Source organism: Myotis lucifugus, unplaced genomic scaffold (genome assembly GCF_000147115.1).
Source record: "Myotis lucifugus unplaced genomic scaffold, Myoluc2.0 scaffold_1941, whole genome shotgun sequence".
Taxonomy (NCBI): Eukaryota; Metazoa; Chordata; class Mammalia; order Chiroptera; family Vespertilionidae; genus Myotis; species Myotis lucifugus.
In genome coordinates, this window is record NW_005872989.1 from 10,339 (window position 1) to 24,675 (window position 14,337).

Below are 14,337 nucleotides of genomic sequence, written 5' to 3' on the forward strand. Positions count from 1 at the left end.
CAGCCAAGTTCTGTGTACAGGTTCTCTCCAGGATCTTTTGCCATGTTCTGTCTAGGTTCTCCAGCCAAGATCTGTAGCCAGGTTCTGTTGCCATGTTTTCTTGCTAGGTTCTGTCTCTAGGTTCTGTCCCTAGGTTCTTCAGCCAGGTTCTCTCGCTAGGTTCTGTCTTCTAGGTTCTCTCTCCTGTTGTCTTGTTACATCTGTATTTATACCAGTTGATTTTAATCCTATCAATTTCTATTCCAAAGGTTAGGGGCGTTTCTTATCTCCATTCCACTTATGTAGCTTAAGTGTGATTGTTCTTAGTTAAAGTGATTAACTACCCGCCTGGCACTTAGTTAAGGGGTTTTATTCCCTCCCTAACTTCAGGGAAAAATCCCTACCTGGGGAAACAACCTTTCTTGGAGAGGTGACCTTGGTTAAAACACATAGCACCAAGGGGAGCAGACATATTAGGATTCCCAGGCGATTCGAATGGGCGGCCAAGGTTGAGAACCACTGGAATAGTCCTTATTTGAATGTGCTGTGGAGGGTGTTTCTACTGGATACAACTTAATGGTAAATGTGAACTAGTGATGAACCTTCTATAGAATATTTGCAACTGAATGGATAGAGGGTAATGAGAGGAGGAGAGCTAGAGAAAATGTTAATGACTGTAGCACTATTTCTGTTCTCCCATCATCAAAGCTGTTGTTTCTTCTAGTAAGTGTGGGATTCAATTAGGTTTTCTGTGTGTCTCTAATTCTTGGGCCCTAAGTGAGTGATTTGTGAGTTAGATATAATGTCGGAGCTACAGCACTGCATCATCGCAGATGAGAACGGAGCCTGGGAGGGAAGAGCTGTCCGGGGGTCTCACCGCTGTCTGTGCGCGGCTGAGGCGGGAAGCTAGTGTCCCTCTCCAGGCCAGCGGCTCCCTCGCAAACGGGCTGCACAGTGGACATCTGTGCCTGACTCCCACACCGGACACTCTGAGTTGATTGGTTGGCAGTGAGTCCTTGGTGATTGAGGGTTTCTAAAAGCTGCCCAGGTGACTTCAATATTCAGCAGAATTTGAGAACCATCATCCTGACCTAGGCCCTTTTCAATATATCATGTTGTATTAAGAAAAAATTTGCATCAAAACTTATAAAAACTCATCTAGTCATCCTTTTTGCCTTCAATTCCAACTTGATCTTTTAAAAGTACCCTTTGCTAGAGCCAGTAAAAGGGACTGAACCAGGCTGCTCTTGGGGTGCAAAGGAGAAGAGGAAGGACGTGGCCAAAGGCAAAGCAGATGAGGAGGCTGCAGGGTCCTCCAGAGTGGACCCTGGGCCTCAGCTCAGAGACCGTCTCAGAAACACGAAGCTGGAAAGAGCAGGAAAACCGTGGGGTGGGTCCTCCTGCTCCATCAGACCCCTCCTCCACCCTCAGAGTGAACTTCGTAAGCTGCGGAACTGACAACGTCCCTGCCCTGCTCAGGACCCTTAAAGATGCCTGACTCTTTTTTTTTTAAAATATATTTTTATTGATTTCAGAGAGGAAGGGAGAGGGAGAGAGAGATAGAAACATCAATGATGAGAGAGAATCAAGGATGGACTGCCTCCTGCAGGAGGCAGGAGATTACTGGGATTGAGCCGACAACCTGGGCATGCACCCTTGACCCTAATCGAACCCAGGACCCTTCAGACTGCAGGCCAACGCTCTATCCACTGAGCCAAACCGGCTAGGGCAAGATGCCTGACTCTTGATCATGCTGGGAAGACACAAGGAGACACAAGGAACAGCAACTTACCTAAAGGGACACTATTTCTAGGGGCCGTTTCACTCTAAGTCTGACATGAAGCACCTGTTACGTGCCGGCATCTGGAAAGGCTAATGCCGGCCTCCTGGCTGCACTGTCTCCTGTGCCTGCCCCTAGCAGGTGCTCGTCTTTACTGAATGCAGGAGAGGAAGCAAAAGAGCGAAGGGAGGAGAACGAATAGAACATGGGATCAGGAAAGGACTTGAGAGCCTCTCTGCTCAGGTGGTCTCAGCCCAGTAGCATGGGCATCACCTGGCAGGGAGGGGGAGGGTTTGCTAGAAATTAGGACTCTTTGATTCCACCAAAGCAGAATCTGCATTTTATTTTACAAAATTTCCCAGGGATTCATATCCACATTAAAGAAGCACTAGTTTTGATTGTTTCTTGTGTTTCTCACCTGCGGGACTTGGTAAAGACGCAAAGGCCTTGGCCATGTCCTTCTCCAATGAGCTTGATTGAGACTGTGTGCTCATGATTGGCAGCCTGGGTTACTTTGATGCCCACCCACATGGGAGAACCTCTGTTTTTACAGGGGGGAAACTGAGGCAGAGAGAGAGGGAGAGAGAGAGAGAGAGAGAGAGAGGATATGGAGGCTATATGTGAGATACTATCAACTGGTTAATCTCAAATCTGAATACTTTGCTCTCTCTTGTCACCATGTTTGGACTCCATCTCTCAGTCATTCGATTGGGTTCCTCCGCTCAGAGCAGCAGAAGATCCGGGAATTCTGCAGCCGTCACTCACCCTGGGCTGCAGCCCTGGCTTGTGCCCACTGGTGCCTCTGTTCTGTGACTAGATAGATTCTATCTGATAGAACGAGACCTCCAACATTCCTGTGATCACCAGCACCTCTCAGGAGCCCCCTTTCTGGATGAAGGGAGTGGAAATTCTGCCGATAAGACAGGCTTTTTCATTTGTTTGTTTTGTTTTGTTTTTGTTTGTTTGTTTTGAGAAAAAAATTCAGGTTTCCACAATGATCTGAAGCTGAAGCTTACGTAAAAGAATGAAACAGAGAGAGCAGGTGCAACCTCTCATTCTGATGAGAGCTAACTATATTGAGAGTTTATTATAGGAATTGATTTATTTCTTTTGGTTATAAAACTAATGTCTTTCATTATAAGCAATTTAGAAAAAAAGAGGAAAAGTCCAAAGAAAAATCCCACAGCTCAAAAATCACTTGTTAAAATTTGGTACAAAAACTGTAATCTCTTTTTGAGCATCTCCTTCTATGTGGATCTTTTCCACATCATAGGAATACCTGCCTTCTTTAACGTAGTCATAATAGTGATCATTTATGTCATTTCATATTCTCTTATCTCCTAAGTTGACCAGTTCTGTTTTTGGAGTCACCATGCCCTGAAACAGCCCTGTTTTGGGGGAATTTTGGTTGATTCATTTCCCTGCTGCAGTGAGCATCCAAGAGGCGAAGTCTAAGTCCTTCTCTGTGTCATTCCTAGGACCAGGTCTTAGAAGTGAAAGGGTGAAGTCAAATGTTGTAACTGTTTTTTTTAAATGTTTTTATTGATTTGAGAGAGAGATAGAAACATCATCGAAGAGAAATATCTATTGGTCCTACTGGGGATCAACCCAGACATGTGCCCTGACCAGGAATCAAGCCAGCAACCTCCTGGTACATGGATCAGTACTCAACCAACTGAGCAACACCGGCCAGGGCTGCTGTCAACAGTTTTACGAATATGGATGCATACTATTAAGTTGTGCTCCATAAAGATTATTCAAACATAAACCAGCCTTGTGAATTTCACTTCTCAGATATGCCTTTATTTCACTCTGGATATTATAAATGAAATAATTATTTTTTGTCATCCCATATGGTTCTATTTTATGTACAAATTTGCATTTCTGGTCTCAGCAGTAACTTGAACTTTTCCATGTCTTTGTTCATCATCTCTATTTGTATATGTGTGTTATTGTCTTATCTTTTGTTGTTGTTGTTAATCCTCACACGAGGATATTTTTTTTTTCCATTGAGAGAGTGGAAGGGAGGACAGGGGCGGGGGTGGGAGGAGATACATTGATGTGAGAGAGACACATCGATTGTTGCCTCCTGCCTGCGCCCTGACCGGGGCAGGGAGTAAACCCACAACCCAGGTACCCGCCCTTGACCAGGAATCAAACCAAGACCCTTTAGTGTGTGGGCTGATGTTGTAACCACTGAGCAAATGGTCAGGGCTATGTGTGTTATTTTCTTTGTCATTTTTCTACTAGGATGTTTTTCTTTTTCTTGTTGATATACAGAAATTCTTCATATGATGATGTTGTTCTCCAAATTTGGTAATTATTTTTAACTTTTATTTATGGATTTATAACTTTTACATTTTCAAAGCTATTTATTTTTTAATACTTAGAATAAGATTATTATTTACTTATATTTTCTGTGATTCGTTTATGATCGTAAAATTTTTTTATTAAAGTACAGTTGACATACAATATTATATTCGTTTCAGGTGTATCTGCCATCGTACAAAGTTAATTTATGATCTTATAAAAGTTTAACCATCAAATTCTTTTAGAATTTATTTGTGGGAACTAAAGTAGAAAATTAACTTTGTTTCCTTTCAAAATATCCCCCCATTTGTTCTAATATCATTTTTTGAATAATTCTCTACAGATTTCAAAAACTGAGTTTATCTTATAATAAACTTTTATATGGATTTATAAATATACTTTCTGGGGTTTCTATGCTGTTCCCTGTACTTGTCTTTCTATTCTTATATTAATAACATACTACTTTAGGTAGCATCAGTTCATAATTAATTTTAGACATCTTACAGAACAAGTACCCTCACCCCCCATCTTCCTTTCTTAAAAAAATATATTTTTATTGATTTCAGAGAGGAAGGGAGAGGGAGAGATAGAAACATCAACAATGAGAGGAATCATTGATCAGCTGCCTCTTGCACACCCCACACTGGGGATCGAGCCCACAACCTGGGCATGTACCTTCACCAGGGAATCGAACATTGACCTCCTGGTTTATGGGTCGGCGCTCAACCACTGAGCACACCAGCCGGGCCCCATCCTCTTTTTAAAAAGGTTCCTGGAAATTCCCACGTTAAAGTTTGTTTATTTGGCTTGCTCGTCTCAAAATGATGACAAAAGCAACTTGATACTTTTCTTTGTCCTGCAGATTCGGTATCAGCTAGATGAACTGATGTGTTCATGCAGCCATCAACAATGCAGTTATCATCTGGAAAGTGAAGTTCTTAGTAGGAATGCCAACTAACTCAGTAGTTCCATCAAGTCTCCTACTGTGTTTTCTTCATCTTTTTGTCAATGTTTTATCTTCCTAAAACTCTTCTCCACACACTCATTTCTGTCCTTTGAATTATACACACTCTGCAAAGCAGCTAAAAAATCAATCCGAAAGGGTCCTCTGAACTTCCTTGGTACTAAAATAACACACGATGCTCAGGCTGGGTGGCTCAGTTGGTTGGAGTGTCATCCCATACATCCAAAGGTCACAGGCTCATTCCTGGTCAGGGCACATCCCTCGCTTGCGGGTTCTATCTCTGGTGTCAGGGGGTGTAGGGGAGGCAACCGATAGATGTTTTTCTCTCAGATTGATGTTTCTCCCTCTCTCTCTCTCTCTCTCTCTCTCTCTCATCTCTATCTCTATCTCTATCTCTATCTCTATCTCTATCTCTATCTCTATCTCTCTATCTCTTTTATCTCTCTCAAATCAATAAAAACATATGCTCAGGTGAGGTTTTTTTAAAAAAAATATAGCACATTATCATTATTTTATTGGTCTATGACTTTGACTCACATTTAGCTTTTCCCCCAGTTTATTTTAATAACTTGTGTAGATTGTTGTTCCTTTGAAGTGCCACCTTTAACCCACCTGTGGAGCCCAGCAGGGATCCTCATGCAGGACACTCAGTCAATGATCACCGTCTGAATCAGTCTGTTTTTCTTCCTGACGCTGCTTCACATTGCAGAATGCTCTCCTGGGAAGCCTTGTGGTCTTGGCCAGCTGTGTGATGTTATGCAATGCCCAGTGCTATTTCATACCTATTGAAGGTTCTCCAGACAACTTGCCTAAGGGTAAGTCCCAGCTTTTCCAGTGTGTTATTTTACTGCAGCTTGGTAGGTATAACCTGTTGGCAGAGGAAGGCCTTTACATCAACATGAGGAGGAGGGTTAGGACGGATATCAATAGAGTTAAATGAGAGACTTCAATTTGTCACTGTATAAGACAGTGTTTCTCAACCCGAGGTGTAGGAGAATTGCCTGAAAAGCTTTTGAAACCTACCAACGCTCAGGAGCCATCCAATATGAGGCAAATCAGAATCTCTGGGGTAGGAGCTGCACATCTAATCGCTTTTGGATTCACCCCTATACGCAGGCAAAGAACCATCAATATTCCAAAGCAGTATTTTTCAAACTTCAATGTACACGTAAACTCTCTGAGAATCTTGCTAAATAGAAGTTCCGATTCTGTGGGCCTGCATGTCCAACACAGCCTCGGTAGTGCTGATGCTACTAGTTCCTCCAGCTCACCTGGGCCACCAAGGTTTAAAGCAGTGGTTCTGATCCCTGGCTGAATATTTGAATCACTTGGGGAGCTTTGGGAAAATATGGTAGCCTGGGCCTCATGGCCAGAGAGACTCATTGTTCTGAGGTGAGACTAAGGCATTAATTTCTTTAAAATGCCCAAGATGTTTTACATGTGCAGTTAGGGTTGAGAAGCAAAGCAAAGAGAAGTAGTAAAATGAAACATTTATCGAGAGATAATCCAGCAGAAAAAACACACCAAAAGAACTTGGCTCCAAGTGCCCCTAGGATCATAATAGCTACCTGATAAAAGAGAAAGGCCTTATTTTTTTCTTGTAATATTTGTTCTGAAATAAGATCTGGAAGGACTTAAGCTTGCTGTAAGAAAACATGATCGGTGACATGAACTGGACAGTACTGGAATTTAGCTGTGGGTGACCACAGAAGCACTTTTCTTTCTTTCTTTCTTTAAAATAGATTTGATTTTAGAAAGAAAGGAAGAGGGAGAGATAGATAGAAACATCAATGATGAGAGAGAATCATCGGTTGGCTGTCTCCTGCACGCCCCACACTGGGCATCAAGCCCCCAACCTGGGCATGTGCCCTGACCGGGAATCAAACCGGGACCTCCTGGTTCATAGATCAATGTTCAGCCAGACCACAGAAGCACTTTTCTTAGACACCCTTAAATGGACGAGATTTTCCCTCCCTGGGAGGGGCACAGATGGCAGGGCTGGCCACAGTGTCCTACAAGCCTTGTTCCAGCTGTATGCCCGGAGGACACCACTGATGTTGCCACACGTGTTATTTTAGAATGCAAGGATCTCGGTGGAGTCACCTACGCGATGAACTCAAAGTGGAAGAATGAGAGATGTGAGGAGTGTTCTTGTAACCCAACTGGAATCCACTGCTGCAACATGTAAGTCTCAGCCAGCAGGGCCAACAGGGGGTGCAGCTGCTACTGGGCTGCTCCTGAGGTGCAGCTACTCTCTCTTTCAAAATCCCCTTCTGAAGTGGTTTCGTTTTCAGCACTATTTCCTTCTTTTTTTTCTTTTAATATATTTTTATTGCTTTCCGAGAGGAAGGGAGAGGGAGAAAGAGATGGAAACATCAATGATAGAGAACCATTGATTGGCTGCCTCCTGCACACCCCACACTGGGGATCGAGCCTACAACCCAGGCATATGCTCTGACCAGGAATCAAAATGTGAACTCCTGGTTCATAGGTCGACATTCAACCACTGAGCCATGCCCCGGCTAGGCATGGATTAATTCTTAATCTCTCTGAGCCTCAGTTTCCTCACAATAAAATAGGGATAGTCAGGTGTCCATGAGAATTTAATGAGATTCTGCATATATTAAACCAACACATATTTATGCTTTCTCTATGCCAGTCTGTGACCCCTGAGCCTGGGACAGTAATGAACACCTAGTAGGAACGCAAAGTGTCCCTTCTCTCTTTCCTTCCACGTGCCTATCCCGTTTAGCACACTGCTCCGCAGGGAGGAAATGTGTACAGTTCTCTCTACTATTCAAAGACAACTCCTTTTCCGTGTGATTGCCTCATAGCCCACCAAGTTGTTTTCATCATTTCTTTTTCTATAGCAAAAGACAGCTTTTGATTAAATTTTCTCTGGGATAATTTTTTGACCCGTTGCTTCTCTAGGGGACACGGTCCAGATCTCAAGCTGCTCAGTGGCCTCCCCACTGCCAAGGTCCCCACCCCAGGTGCCCTGGAGAATCTCTTTCCAGTCCTCACTTTGCTTACAGATTACCCTTTGGGAGGAGGACTGAACTATCCTCTTCTGTTAAAATAAGTCCAACGTCACCTTTTGGAAAAAGGCATTCTCACAAAGGGCCCGGTGACGGCTGCTTCTGTGTACACTTGGGCAGGGGCCATTTACAGCTCGGATTCATGCGTTCCAAGAGAGTGATGAATCCTAGCATTGTTTGCACCCTTGAATGTGTGGGTGGGCTTTCCTGGGGAGATGGTCCCCAGTTTTCATTAGCTGCTCCTGGGCTCCATGATCCTGGCCTGGAGCGACTCTCTGTTCCTGTTGGCTTAGCAGCTCCTATGCTAATTAGAATGGACAATCTTTCCCTTCCCACATCCAAGCAGCAGAACTGCTGGCCACTTCCTGAGCCAGGACGACAAGAAGTCAGGTTAGAACAAGCTGCCTGGCCCCAGTAGCCCGGCGTGCATTTGGGCCTCTCAGAGCTTACTTCGTCCTGTGATGCAGGATGGAACTTAGGAACGATGTCAGGGGTGGTCTATGTGCTCATAGACCAAGTTCTATGTGTTCAAATCCAGGCTCCTGAAGTCAGCACTTTGGGGTTGCAAACTAAAAGGTGATCTTAAGTTACTGAGGGGCACCCTAGACAGTTGGAGTGTGGGCTGCCCCTGGCAGAGAGCTGGCCCTGAGGAGGCTGGGCATCCTATCCTTGCTTTTTTTTAAAATTAAATCTTTATTATTGAAAGTATTACATATGTCTCCCTTTTCTCCCCATTGACCCCTTTAGCCCACCCCGCCCCCCACTCCAGGCCTTTACAAACCTATCTTTAAAAAAAACAACTTTATTGTTGAAAGTATTACATATGTCCCCTTTTCCCCCCTTTGGCCCCCTACAGCCACGCCCCCCACCCCGCCCTAGGGTTTGTGTCCATGGGTCATGCATATATGCATACAAGGTCTTTGGTTGATTACTTTCCACCCACCAACTTTCCCCCACCTTCCCTCTGAGGTTCTGCACTCTGTTCCAGGCTTCCATGTCTCTGATCCACTCCCTTCATCAGTTTAGTTTGTTAGATTCTACACATTAGTGAGATCATGTGATACTTGTCTTTCTCTGACTGGCTTATTTCACCTAGCATGATACTCTCCAGGTCACTATGTGCTGTCTTAAAGATCCTTCATTTTTACTGCTGCATAGTGTTTCATGGTGTAAATGTACCACAGCTTTTTTTTATCTACTCATCTACTGATGGGAACTTGGGTTTAGGTATTATAAATTGTGCTGCTATGAATATAGGGGTGCATACTTTTTTAAAAATTGGTGTTTCAGGTTTCTAGGATATATTCCTAGAAGTGGGATCCCTAGGTCAAATGGCAGTTCCATATTTAATTTTTTGAGGAAATTCCATACGGTTTTCCATAATGACTGCACCAGTCTGCATTCCCACCAGCAATGTACTAGGGTTCCCTTTTCTCCACATCCTCACTAGCACTTGTCATTTGTTGATTTGTTGATGGTAGCCATTCTGACATGTGTGAGATGATACCTCATTGTCATTTTAATTTGCATCTCTCTGATAATCAATGACTTTGAGCATTTTTTCATATATTTCTTGGCCATCTGTATGTTCTCTTTGGAGATGTGTCTATTTAGGTCTTTTGCCCATTTTTTTAAAACAATGTAACTTTAAAAAATATATATATTTTATTGATTTTTTACAGAGAGGAAGGGAGAGGGATAGAGAGTTAGAAACATCGATCAGCCGCCTCCTGCACACCCCCTACTGGGGATGTGCCCACAACCAAGGTACATGTCCTTGACCGAAATGGAACCTGGGACCCTTCAGTCCGCAGGCTAACGCTCTATCCACCGAGCCAAACTGGTTAGGGTATATTTTTTAATTGTTTATTTGTCTTCCTTTTGTTAAGTTGTATGAGTTCCTTTATATATTTTGGATACTAGCCCTTTATCAGATGTATTATTGCCAAATATGTTCTCCCATACAGTGGGCTCCCTTTTTACTCCTTTGCTGTGCAGAAGCCTTTTATTTTGATGTCGTCCCATTTGTTTATTTTCACCTGGGTTTCCTTTGCCCTAGGTCAGGAGATGTATCGGTAAACATATTGCTATGAGAGATGCCTGAGATTTTGCTGCCTATGGTTTCTTCTAGGATTTTTGTGGTTTCATGACTTACATTTAAGTCTTTTATACATTTTGAGTTTATTCTTGTGTATAGTGTAAGTTGGTGGTGTAGTTTCATTTTTTTTTTTTTTTGCATGTATCTGTCCAATTTTCCCAACACCATTTATTGAAGAGATTGTCTTGACTCTATTGCATGTTCTTGCGTTCTGAGCATAATGGCTAGGGTCGATATCTTATCCTTTCTAATTGGCTTTGCTCTTGTCTCAATGGCAGTGTTGCTATACCTGTGGGTTTTAGCAAAATGAAATGCAAGAAATTATTCAACGAGAAGACCTGCACCTATACGGTGGTGGAGAAAAAGAATCCAAAAAAGACTTGTCTTGTCGAACAATGGGTGATGTAATGAGCTTCTAGTGGGCCCGTGGCTCCCAGCCAGAGGGGTTCCAGTCCTCCAAGGCCAGGCCTCATTCTCCTGTGGCCTCTAACAGTCTATGATTGTATAACCCTACCTGTTCGTAAAAAAAAATAAATAATTAACAATTGAGCAAACATTTGAATATGTGTATACTTGCAATTTATAAATTATGTGTGCATTGATTTTTATACACATTATAAAGCGTTCAAACATTTAAGAGGGAAAAAATAAATATGAATAAAGTTATATTTTTCCTATACTCCAATAAATCATTATACATCCCCATTTAAGTACTGCTGCTTCTGTTGCTTCTGATATAGTATCTGCACTCTGCTGCCCTGGTGTCCTGCTATCTCGCGAACAATTTAAAAAATAAATGTGTCTTCAAAATGAAATCAGATCCCTTATTTTCTTTGAGTTTTTCATATTTATTCTTCCTTCCTCTTCTTTTTTTTAAATATATATATGTATATATATATATATATATACATATATATTAAAATATATTCTTATTGATTTTAGAGAGAAAGGGAGAGGGAGAGAGAGAGAGAAACATCAATGATGAGAGAGAATCATTGGTAGGCTGCCTCCTATCATGCCCTCCACTGGGGATTGAGCCTGCAACCTGGGCATGTGCCCTGACCGGAATCAAACAGTGACCTCCTGGTTCTTAGGTTGAAGCTAAACCACAATGCCACACTGGCCGGGCTCCTTCCTCTTCTATAGAGAATGTCCTCCATGCTGTGTCCCTCATATACCTCTGTTTGCTTGAGGTTGGAGCAGGTAAGATAGAACAGGACAGCCTGGAAGGAGTAGCTCTGGGACCACATGCAGCCTGACGGAGTCTTGAAAGGCCAGGGGTCCTGGCTTGAGAGAATGGCTTGAGTGCAGGGCTCCAGTCACTCACCTCTAGCTGCATACAGACTCCTGCAAAACTGAAGCACTTAAACAGTGACAATGTTGCCCTGGTCAGTGTGGCTCAGTCGGTTGAGCATCATGTCCCATGCACCGAGAAGTCACCAGTTGGATTCTGGTCCGGGCATGGCTCCATCCCAATGTGTAGGTGTTAGATCTGATCAAATAATTGAATCAACACTCCCTCCCCTGGGAACTAACCTTTAGACCACTTCACAACCAACACTTCCTTTTGCATAGACCACATTCCACTTGCTATGACCATTCATCTTTTGCCTCAGGACCCGACCAGAGAATTCTCTGCCCAGAAAAAGCCTGCCTAGAGTCCTTTAAAATCTCTGACTCCTCATTCCTGGGTGCTGGTGCCATTTTGGGGCTCAGCCCATCTGGTTTGCCAGATGACCTAATCATTTCATAATTCTTTACTTTTTTTGGCCTCTTCCATTTCTCCTTCAGCGACTCTACAGGAGGCAGACTATCAATGTTTCTCTCTCTCTCTCTCTCTCTCTCTCTCTCTCTCTCCCCTTCCCCTCTCTCTCAAATCAATAAAAACATTAAAAAAAAACCCACCCCACTAAACATCTTAATTTACAAAGGTAAAATTAAAAAAACAAACACAGCCCAGCTGGCGTGGCTCAGTGGTTGAGCATTGACCTATGAACCAGGAGGTTCGATTCCCGGTCAGGGCACATGCCCAGGTTGCAGGCTTGATCCCCAGTCAAGGGTGTATATGAAGCCGCTGATCAATGATTCTCTCATCATTGATGTTTCTATTTCTCTCTCCCTCCTCCTTCCTCTCTGAAATCAATGAAAATATGTATATTAAAAAAATACAGTGACAATATTGATCATCTCTTGCTTCTGTGTTAGAGAACATTTGTTCACTCAACAGGTCTTTCTTAAGTGCCAGGGCCAGGCAGTGCTATGGGCCAGGGATACAGCAATGAACCAGAGAGACCAGGTCCCTGCTTTCCTGGGTCTTGGAGTCCTTTGTGTGGGCATGTGACAGAGCATAAGCAGGCAAACAGTCCTCTGTTGAACAATCTGTGGACAATTGGTAAAGAGCTTTATTTCTCCTCTGAACCCTAATCCTATCTCTTGAAACATGTTATTGGACTAGTTGAGCAATCCTGGGCTGACCCCTTAGTTTTTTAAGGACCACCGTAAGATAATAATTTTTTAAAAGTGCTTTGGTTACTTTTAGTTAATCTGCATCTGAATCGAAAAGGAAATGGGGAAGGGGTGAGTGAAGGGTCCGGTGCAGTCTTGGCTGCCTGGGCTGTGGCAGTGCTAGGTGAGTGCTTCCTCACCGGCTCTCTGACAGTCTCTACTGCTCCTTCTCCTCCGCAGCTCCCTTCCACCTAAAGACGAGCGTCTGCATATGAATCTCTTTCCTGTTGCTTTTGGCTGAGATTGCCTTGCTCCCTGTAGGACTCACCCTTGGGTGGGATCCACAAAACCCGATCATGGTCACCTCCTTTGTAAATTCTACTTAGATAGCCCTTCATCTTTCTGGGAAAGGTGGGGCACAGTTAGCACCTAGAATTGGGGACATCTGTCAAAACAGGGACAGAAGGATTCCCATTTTAACATCTGGTCATAAATACATAAGCAAACAAAACACTCCAATGTGGATAATGCCACACGAGGCAGATTGTGAGGGGTTGTACAGTGGTGGGCTGTGGAGGTAGAAAGCTGCCGTGAGACATGCTGCAAACAAATATATGCTTTGTAGTCAGATGATGTGGCTTGGAATGTGGGCTCTAACATTTATTTACTGAATTAAAAAATTGTGGCAAAATATACATAACATAAAACTTACCATTTTCACCACTGGTAAGTGCACAGGTGAGCGGTGTTGACTACATTCATATTGCTGTGCAGTCACTGCCGTCCCAGACTGCAGAACTTCCCATCATCCCGAATGGAACTCTGTGCCCATTAAACAATAATTCGCCTTTCCCAAGCCTGTGGCGAGCTATTTTCTGTCTCTATAAATTTGGCTACTCTAGGTACCTCGTATAAGTGGAATCATACAGCATTTGTCCTTTTGTGTCTTCTGACATTTTTTTTAAAAAATATTTTATTGATTTTTTACAGAGAGGAAGGGAGAGAGATAGAGAGCTAGAAACACTGATGAGAGAGAAACATCTATCAGCTGCCTCCTGCACACCCCCTACTGGGGATGTGCCCGCAACCAAGGTACATGCCCTTGACCGGAATCGAACCTGGGACTCTTCAGTCCGCAGGCCGACGCTCTATCCACTGAGCCAAACCGGTTAGGGCTGTCTTCTGACATTTATTGTATCTGTACGCTAAGGCTAAGTAACAGCGCCTTTGAGGACATTTGATGTGACCAGATCACTCAGGATATTACTCGGTACAAAGCGTGCCTTCAACAAATGTTTGTTTCATTTGTTCTAATTTATTCAGGGAGGGCGAAAGGACTGTGACCCGGAGCACAGGCAAGACTGTGCGCCTGCGCTCTGCGCCCTCTGGAGGGCAGACGGGGGCGGGGGGCTGACACCGAGTAGAGCTCTCGCGAGACTGTCCAAAGTTCCGGCGAAGAAAGGAAGGGGAAAGTTTTGCCTAACCCGAAGAACTCTTCCTTTTTGGCCCTCAGCGTGTCAGGCGGTGTCTTTGCACCAAAGGTCCCGTCGGATCGTCCGGAGTCGCGTTTGTAGTCGGTAAGAACCGAGTGGCGGGGAGGGCGGGCGCGCCTCCTCCCGAGGGGCCGGCCTCCTGCTCGACACGCCGGCCCCGGCCTGCGTGCTGCTCCCCGGCCAGCGACACGCCGGCCCGGCGCCCCCTCCCTTGGCCTCCTGGCCCCCTC

General features: G+C 44.0%; 1 protein-coding gene across 2 annotated transcripts in view; it reads left to right on the plus strand.

Annotated features, from left to right (window-relative positions):
- The window catches only part of MSMB (microseminoprotein beta), a 10,914-nt gene extending 191 nt beyond the window's left edge, over window positions 1-10,723 (plus strand). The window contains exons 2-5 of one of the 2 annotated variants that reach the window (XM_023748859.1): window positions 4,932-4,994; window positions 5,743-5,848; window positions 7,112-7,217; window positions 10,448-10,723. In XM_023748859.1, coding sequence (XP_023604627.1) covers window positions 4,932-4,994; window positions 5,743-5,848; window positions 7,112-7,217; window positions 10,448-10,577 — 405 coding nt within the window. In that variant the 3' untranslated portion in view covers window positions 10,578-10,723. The remainder of the gene's footprint in view (window positions 1-4,931; window positions 4,995-5,742; window positions 5,849-7,111; window positions 7,218-10,447) is intronic. The other variant, XM_006108239.3, reaches the window with a different exon arrangement.
- The last annotated feature ends 3,614 nt before the right edge of the window (window positions 10,724-14,337 follow it).